The 9230-nt window shown below is 39.0% G+C and overlaps 1 protein-coding gene across 1 annotated transcript in view; it reads right to left on the bottom strand.

Moving 5' to 3' along the window:
• CFTR (cystic fibrosis transmembrane conductance regulator (ATP-binding cassette sub-family C, member 7)) overlaps positions 1-9230 on the bottom strand; it is a 125428-nt gene that overhangs the window by 42027 nt on the left and 74171 nt on the right. Inside the window, exons 16-19 of the mRNA XM_009324103.1 lie at positions 6840-6934; positions 4077-4163; positions 2463-3195; positions 1207-1335 (exon numbers count right to left, since the gene is read on the bottom strand). Of these exons, the coding sequence (XP_009322378.1) occupies positions 1207-1335; positions 2463-3195; positions 4077-4163; positions 6840-6934 (1044 nt within the window). The remainder of the gene's footprint in view (positions 1-1206; positions 1336-2462; positions 3196-4076; positions 4164-6839; positions 6935-9230) is intronic.

Consider the following 9230-nt stretch of genomic DNA (forward strand, 5'->3'; position numbering starts at 1 on the left):
GAGGAAAAATGTCTTTACTGAAAGAGTGGTTAAACATTGGACCAGGCTGCCCAGGGAAGTGGTTGAGTCACCATCCCTGGAAGTATTTAAAAGACGTGTAGATGCGGCACTTAGGGACATGGTTTAGTGGGCATGGTGGTGTTGGGTTCACGGTTGGACTCGATGATCTTAGAGGTCTCTTCCAACCTTAATGATTCTATGATTCTATGATAACATTAGTGTAAATTCAGGATACCATCAATCGTAACCTTCTCCAGGTGTGATGATACTAGAAGTGTGAATGCCAATCACAGAACTGCTAAAAACATTTCACTGACACAATCAGCCAGAAACTAGTCCTATATTCCTAATGGATTCTTCTCTTCTTTCATTCGTGTTGAAAACTGCCAAGAGAAATTGGTACCATATTTTATAAGTTGACATATGAATACAGCCTCATTAATCTCCCAGTCTTCTCTCCGAAACACATTCCTTCCCTCAGAAAAACACTTGATTTAGGATGTTAATTGTAAAAGAGGACACTATGAGATTCTATATATAAGCTAAAAGTCTTTCCTAAATTGGGAGACAGGACAAAAAGCAGGCAATTTCTGTTACAAGAAAAATAGTCAGACGTGGATGATCAGGCAGATGTTCTTCAGCACTTTTTCTGACAGTGTTTTCCACTGTACTTGGAAAAATTCTTCTCTGCATGCTGCAGGAACACCTCATCCATCTTTAAATGCCGTCACAGGCATTCAGCTCTGCCTTACTAACCACTCTTCTTTCACTAAGAGCAAAGCTACAAACTCATTTTTGAAAGCAGTTCTCCAGAATTTATGTATGTGCTCATCAAAAAAATTGTAGTAATTATTGTTGTTAACCCCCAAAGCTCTACAGAGATATATTTTAAAGGAAAATGGAAGATTATTCACATGTGAACAAGAGACCTGCATAGGGCAACAATTCTTATTTATGGTACCACACAGCAGAAAATAACCAAGATAATTTGAGAAGGTGAGTCTTCTGCTGCCATGCACTAATCACTATCTTTGGTGAGAAATGCTCATCTGAACAGTAGAAGAGTCATTGCAATATCATTTAACAGCAGTTGCCAATAAGCGGTACATACGTGAGTTAATGTCTTGATGCTTTATCCATCACAAACAACACAGTTTGAACAAACTTCATTTGTAGTAACATGACATCAAGTGCAGATTTTCTTACCTCAACTAAGAAGACAGTCACACACAAAATTAGAACAAAAATCAAGCTTTTGTGGATGGTAACGTATCTGAAATATGTATTCCATGTGGTAACAGTACCCATGCTTTCAGCATCATCAGTAAAGCATTCCTGTCAAAGAATTGATAAGACCATAGTCAGAATGATAATAGTATCTATATATGAGAATTTCTGACACATGAATGCTGTCATTCTTTCTACTAACTCACTCCAAATAATTGAACTGCAGCGTTCAAATTGGCTGATAATGGCTGGAGAGGAAGGTACTGCCCAGTTGAGTCATCTTTGATATAACAACACAGTTTAGAGATGATTTGAAATTTTCAGACCATTCTGCAAGAAACAACCAAGATTTGTCCAGCACTACTAGAAGCCCAGAAATGGTTAATCAATAGCTATTTTCTTTCAATGGAGATTATTATTGTGCTGTTAGAGTAAATTTGTAAATACTCTGAGGGTTTTTTGTCTAAGATCAATAAAGCAAAAGAAAAAATGGGCCGTGCTTCAGCAAATTATGAGTTTAAATATTTCTTGTAGACTTTTTTCCACCTAGGAAACTACTTTAGAAAATTTTCCTATCCTGTGAAAACCAGCTGTCGGTTTTAAAAATGAAAGGAGTTCATCATGACCAGTTGATAGTTATTAGAAAAAAGGAATTTGGTCCAGTTCTTGGTATAAAACTCAACTTTAATTACATAATTGCCAGCACATCCATAAAAACAGAGTAAAATCCAGCTTACTCCTCTGTTCATTATCTGTATCAGAACATAAGAGCTAAGCAGTCTGACAAATTTGTCAAATATGATCAAATTCCAGTTTTAAAAACTGTGCTAGTACTTCAAACGTATTTTATTCTTTCCATGAGCCTTGACATTTCAAATGTCGATTTTATATAAATGTTTTAAAACAATGTTTTTCCATGTTTTGGTTTCAAATTTAATTTTAGCATAAGTAATCTTAAAGGTAGATTAAAGTGCAGGAGATTAAAATTCTGTATTTAAATCCTCTACAGGTAGCATTCAAAAACTATAAAAAATCAGGCAAAATAAATTTTTGAGGATTTCAATGATTTTAAGATGATATTTGAGTTAAAAAAAATCACAGATATTCTAAAAAGATATTCCACAAAGAAGTGTTGCATTAGGAATGACATAGTCAGGTAAAAAAATATTTAAGGAGTATATTGCACTAAACTATCACCGTATGAAAAACCAAGATGAATGTAAATCAACACATACCTTCAAATCCTCTTCATTGATTTCATCAGTTATGTCCAAGACACTGTCTCGAGACAAACGCCTGGTGTAGATATCTATCTCAGAAGACAGGTTTGTCTGAGGCACCATAGACATTTTCCGAAATGTTGTACTTCCCTTTTTGGAAAAGTTTGGTCCATAGTTTGCAGAGGTGCCCGTCATCAGGCTTAACACAGATTGCCTCCTCCGACCTTGCAGCATATGGTCAGTGTTTAGCATGTTACTCCGAAGCAGACCTACATCTCCCTGTTCCAAGTCAGGTACCAGTGAGAACCTCCTTTCTGGTGGGTCATTGTGGCCATCTTCTATCCCATTGACCTGCATCCCGTTCCTCTGCACTACTGAGAACTTCCTACTTGCATTAAGGGGGTTAATAATTATGGAGTTCTTCCTTTTGTCATTAAAATCTGATGTTTGTTTAAAAGATTGCTTCTTTATTTCGTTTCGTGATCCCGTGCCTTCTCCTTCAATGGAAAATCGTCGAAGAGTTTCGGTTAGAATTGAATTTCTTCTCTCTGCACTGAACTGATCAAAAGAATCAAATCCCATCAGCTCTGAGCTGAAGTCTGGCCGCTGACCCTGAAGTTCAGAAAATGTTCCATAGAAATAGCAGCTCCCCTCATGTAAAATTAATATTTTGTCAGCAATCTTTAAATGTTCCAGTTTTGAAGTAACCAAGATCCTAGTTTTATTTGCCATCAACTTGCATACACAGCTATAAAAGATGAAAGTGTTAAAAATCAGATTTTTTTCTTCATGATTAAATGTTGCTTTTATCCCTTTCACTTTCAATCTACTTGCTTTTACCTGCTCCACTCCCAGTATGAGCAGTCTTGGATGCTCCCTCAAACTACAAATGAGGTGGTAAGGCTGAGATGTGTAAAGGGTGAGTACTTTATTGCAGGAACCAAAAATGGTGGAAAATATAATCATTTTCAGGTCAATCCAAAAAGCACAGTTCAACATGAAAATGAAATATTTCTTTTCATATTAGGGTTACTTAGATCTTTTGCTACCAAACTTAGAAGTATTAGCTCTATTTCAAAACTTCAAACTTACAGTGACTGAAAAGCTCATGGATGGTAGTGTGTGTCCTTACTGTTTTGAGCTACACCACCAGGACAAGCCAAAAGCCTCTGTCTTTGGCCAACCTGCTGCCAATCTCTTGGTCAGTGGGCACTTTCAGGTGACCAGTCTTTCAGTGATTAGAAAAACAAGACAAAATATAGCTTTTTGTAAAAATGTGTACTTACAAAGCAGGGAAGTGTTTTAAAATTAAAGCCTTTCTGGTACACAGACACACCAGATATAAAGCCATGCACTCTGGGAGTAATAGATTATAGCAGGCTCAATACATTGAGATGGAAGAGGGAGCAGTAATGCTCACACCTGGCCCAGGCTTGTTCCCAGCACATTACGCTGTCCTACTGCTAACACAAAATACTCAGTCATGAGAATCCCTAAAAATAAGCATCCCCAAAAGGTATGTTTTTGATCACTTCAGTATTTTTGTACTGTTATTAAATTTCTGTTCTTGGTTTTACTTTGTGCTGCTTGGTGGGATTCTTAAATACAATCTATCAAAACATACGGTACCTTTCAAATATCTCTTTTTCTGTAAAAATGTCTAAATGTCCAAAAGGAGAATCCAGGAGATACAAATCAGCATCTTTGTACACTGCTCTGAACAGAGAAAAAGGAAATGACATTAACTTTCACAAGTCTTAGAAATTTACATAAATATAATTTAAAAATAATGTCTTTACAGTTTTGTCTCAAAACCCTGTAATTGATAGACTTTTCTACAGCATCAATATGGAGCCGGAGTTCAACGCTAAACGTGCTTATAAGACGCCTTTCAATAAAGCCTTTCCTTGCTGCAGACCACACTACAAACTAACTCAGTTTTCCATTAATTTCTGTGCAATCAAAGAAAGTTATACAGCTGCCTTTTACACAGGTTACTCTAAAGACCTGTGTATGGCCTGAATCTGACAGTCCCCATCGGTGTACAATGACCATTTAAATGGGAATTTAGTACCCACTGTAAAGTCTACTGGTGCCTGAGGGAATATTACATACATGTGTGTGAAATTACTTAGGTCCCAGCACTTAATTTTAAAAGTACTTGGAAATAACTGGTGAGCAAAGACAAGTGTATTAGTGAGCCACGATCTTGCAAACATTATCTGAAATGGCACTGTACAATATTTTGAGTTCAGGACACAAAAAACTATTTGTAGAATTAGGACCTTAAGCTGTATGTGCCTGGACGTGGCTCACTGAGACCTAAACCTGTGGTTAAGAGGGTTTTTTTTTTTAAATCAATTTCAATAGAAGCTAAAAAAGGCCCCTTGCCTTCCTCCGTGAGTATGAAAATCATGATATGATATGAATCAGGGTATAATTAGTAAAGAAAATTTGGACAGCTGCATTTTGGTACTTTTTAAAGTACCCTAAAAATGAGTTTTAAAATCATTATGTTAAACAGTGTGAAAATATTTAACCACCAGGAGAAAAAGCCCTCAATAATAGTTTATTATGCTAATAAACCAAGCAACTTTATTGAAAAATCCTTTGTCACGATGGATTTCACTGACCATACATTATGATGTAGTGGCTGCACAACAACAAAAAGCTCACACTGTTCTTGGCACTTCCATCAGCAAAAAGTTCGCAGTTTTTTTCCTGAAATAATGGTAGCACTCAAATTATTGCTTTAATTTCTATGTTGGACTTAGTAGCTATACATGACTGGCTTTAGGGTATGGGGCCAGTGAGCTAGCTCAAACCCATGGCATGCACTGTTTTTTTCCCTTGGTCCATCCTTTCCCCCGATTGTAGCTGCAGACACTGCCAGTGCTCTGTAAGAAAGACGGACTCAGGCAATCTCCATTTGCTTCTCATGACGGCTGGTTGATGGCACTTCCAGCAGGGATTCTCATTTCACAGTCTCATTCTCACTTTGCACAGAGTACACCAGACACGTGTATGCAGCCAGTTCAAGCAAATAACGTCCAGCTTATTGCCAGTGCAGATGGGTACAACCTGGAGCTGTAATCCTAAATTTTCTCCTCTACCTTTCTCAGAGCTTCATCTGCCACCCACAGCTCAACACCTGCACACCTTGCTGTATGCTGAGCTTAGACTGGAGCCCAAACAAAATGTAAAGCAGATACAGCCACTGTCTTTGGGACATCTAATTGTTTTAAAAATAATAATTACATAGCTGACAATAAATATATTGTATCAATTCTGTGACCCTCCAGTGAATGAGCTGTGACCATCTGAAAAGTGACAGACATGATTATTCATAGAATCTAGGAAATACTTCACGTAAATGTTGCATTTTAAATTAAAATCTAAGTGGGTTTTGTTGGTTGGGGTTTCTTTTGCTCTGAAAGCTTTGCCTGCTCCTCCTTCCTCTCTTACTGCATAAAACAGAACCATCCATATGCCTCTTCCCTCTCACAAATCCACTAGAAAGATCCACACTGAAAGCCTCTCTATTTTAATGAACCCACCTTTTAGCCTTACACAGACAGGCACATCTTTCATGGGATGCCAGTGCGGGTCACCATAATGTGATTTTACTTCTACCCAGCATTTCTGAGCATGGGAACCAGCACAATTTGCACTTGGCACAGAAATAAATGGGGCCATTTACACATCAGAGCTATCATTACTGGATTTCTGATGATAGCTAAGTGATTCCGCTGAAACACATAGCTAATTTATAAGACAAACACCTATGTTATTGTTCCGTAGACCTTCAAAATTACTTACTAACGTTGGAAGGTCAAACAGACAAGGCCAGACCATTATTCATACGTACTGACTAGCCATTGCTTTCCACTTTTTCTTTTTACAACAGAAAAAGACCAAAACTATTAGCAACTTTTTTTGAAACATGGCATTTTTTTCATTTTTGCTACCTGCAGACAGGGAGCATGTCATTAATCAATATATAAACTGCTTTGTAGAAGTGTCATAGCAGGGAAAGATCCTGGAATATTTCTTATTTGTATCTTTGTATGGGTTTCTTTGGTACTTCGAAACCTACACTTAAAGGTCTGAATCTCCAAATGGCATCTTGCATCAGGGAGGGAAAGGTTCATCTTCAGCTAAGCCATAGCATGCATCTGACGGCAAACTTTTAAAATTCAATAAATAAATATGCAAGTGTATCACAAACACAATTGCATAGCAAAACTCAGATTTCTGATAGTAAAATGAAGTTCCTGATATACCTGGAGGATATTTATTTAGCAGGACTTGGTTCACATGTATTTAAATGCTTAGTCATAATACTTTCCTTATACATGAAACAGTACACTACTTAGAGAGCAAAACACTCACCTTGCTAGTGAGATTCGTGCTCGCTGACCTCCGCTCAGAATTATTCCACCTTCACCCAGCACTGTATAATCTTTGTCTGGGAACTTGGAAATGTCCTGTTAACAAATTTTTTTTAAGAAGCAGACATGTATTTTCCATATCCAAGAAACTCAAGCTACAGACTGGATGGAAGCATAGTGTACAACAGTGTACAGACAGGTTAGACAGAAGTTGTAAAAAAAAAAAAAGTCCCACAGAAGTTTCTTTCTTTCGTTTGTTTATGTAATCAGAAATGGCGATAAAAGAAAACATATCATTCTATCGCAGAGAGCAATTACAAGCTGCAAGATCTCAAGAACAAATATTTGTCTTAATTGCTAGATCTCCATAAAAGCAAGGAATGTACCTTCATACAATATCAATCCAAAACGTTAACCATTCGAGTTTTCTGTCAAATAACAATGATAAATGCACTTGACACTGAAGTTAGGGAGAGCAAGAAGCAAACTCTGGATCTGAGCTGTTCAAAACCCAGAGAAATTTATATTTCTGGCAGGTTTTTTAATGAAAAGGCTTGCACAAAATTCCTAGCCGGGAATGTCAGAAATGCTCAAAGTTTGCAAAAGGTTTGGGAGCCAAGTTCCACTGCTCAGGCTGTAAGTTACTTACAACTCACGACTATGCTAAAAATGAATCTTTAGCCAGCGATAAAAACAGAAAATACGATTTCACTCTCATGTGAGACAGAGAAAGGAGAAAAGGACATCCTCGTGCCCCACTGGCAGAGGTGGCCAGAAATTTTCTTGAGAGGAGTACTCAGCACCAAAACTAAGGATCCATGTAAACCACAAAAATTCATGGAAGTGGAGACATGGAGAATGGCTTGTGTGCCTGAAGGCTGCCTAGTTTTTCTACTTTTACAGTTGCTCTAACAAAAAATATTAATTCTGCCTTCAAGCCTTACCTGGCCCATGTCCTTAAGCCAATACAGTGACACCACTACCACTGTGGTGGTGGTAGTTTCAGGGGACTTCTCCCAGAAACACGGGCTGGATGACCTCCCTGTGCCCCAGGGCGCCTAGGTTCCAGCGGGTAGGACTCCAGGGCAGTTTGCCATGTGCCAGCCTGGAAGCCCCGGCTGTCCCAGAAGCTCCCAGTGCCTGCACTCCCCGCTCAGCAGCACCGGACTGCCGCTCTTGCTGCCTGTGCACATGCTCCCGCTCCCAAGGCAGGGATCTCCCGCAGCCAAGGAAGCTGATACCAGACAAAATCAGCTCCAGTGTTCTCATGCTTTACAAAGATTTTCCTTTTAGTGCAACTTCTGGGGGGAAAAAAGTGGCATGCAAAATCCCTCAGAAAGTGAGCTTCCGGAAGCAGGCTTTAGGCAGCGCCTTGGAAGCTGTGGCCTGTTTTGGGGTCTCTCTTCCCCCGAGCAGCCGAGGGGCACGCAGGAGCTCAGCTGTCTGCATGCACTCTGCAGCACCCACAGAAATCCTGCAGCGTCTGGGAAAAAGACTGGAAGACACGTGAAGCACTTCCAGGGCAATACGACCTGGGATTCTAAGCTGAGCTGCTCTCTGGAAGTTTGCGTTTCATACAAAGTCAGATATAATCCAATTTTGATCACCCCTGCTGTGATATTGATGGCTAATCACTCTCTGTTGGGCAGCCTTTTGGCATTCCAAGCCTCTGAGGTTTTGAAGAATAAATAAATAAATAAAAATCCTTCGAGAGAAATGTTTCCTTCTTCCTCCCTTGCAAATTGGCCTGACCTCAGGAAAAGAGTGAACAATGCCGTTCAGCCCTGGATCAGTGACAGATGAAAGGTCCAGCCACTCAAGGATTAGAAATTGACTGCCTGGTCTGTCAGGAAATGGGAGATTCTCCCAACCCTTTAATTTGATAATAGCGTTTACTTCCTGACTTAGAGGATTCTGACCTTAAAATCAAGATGCTTTTATGTATGGAAAAGCTATTGCAGGTGATTTTTAAATTCTTCTCATGTTAACTAGTTATTTCCCTCTTGTAAAAGGAGAGCCACACAAACAAATCCCTGGTTCTAATGTAACATCTCTGGTATTTGCTGAAACAGGGATGTGAAAAATACTGCCAGCAACATATTTAAAGGAAGATTTCCTGAATGTAACAAAATCACCTTCCTTTAGGTCATGAAGTATTTAGAGAGAACATGTGAAATTCTGGCGTAAAAGCTTTTCTGGCATTTATTTGAGATCATAGAATCATAGAATCATTAAGGTTGGAAGAGACCTCCAAGATCATTGAGTCCAACCGTCAACCCAACACCACCATGCCCACTAAACCATGTCCCTAAGCGCCTCATCTACCCGTCTTTTAAATACTTCCAGGGATGGTGACTCAACCACTTCCCTGGCCAGCCTGTTCCAATGTTTA

Source organism: Pygoscelis adeliae, unplaced genomic scaffold, assembly GCF_000699105.1.
Source record: "Pygoscelis adeliae isolate BGI_AS28 unplaced genomic scaffold, ASM69910v1 Scaffold24, whole genome shotgun sequence".
Taxonomy (NCBI): Eukaryota; Metazoa; Chordata; class Aves; order Sphenisciformes; family Spheniscidae; genus Pygoscelis; species Pygoscelis adeliae.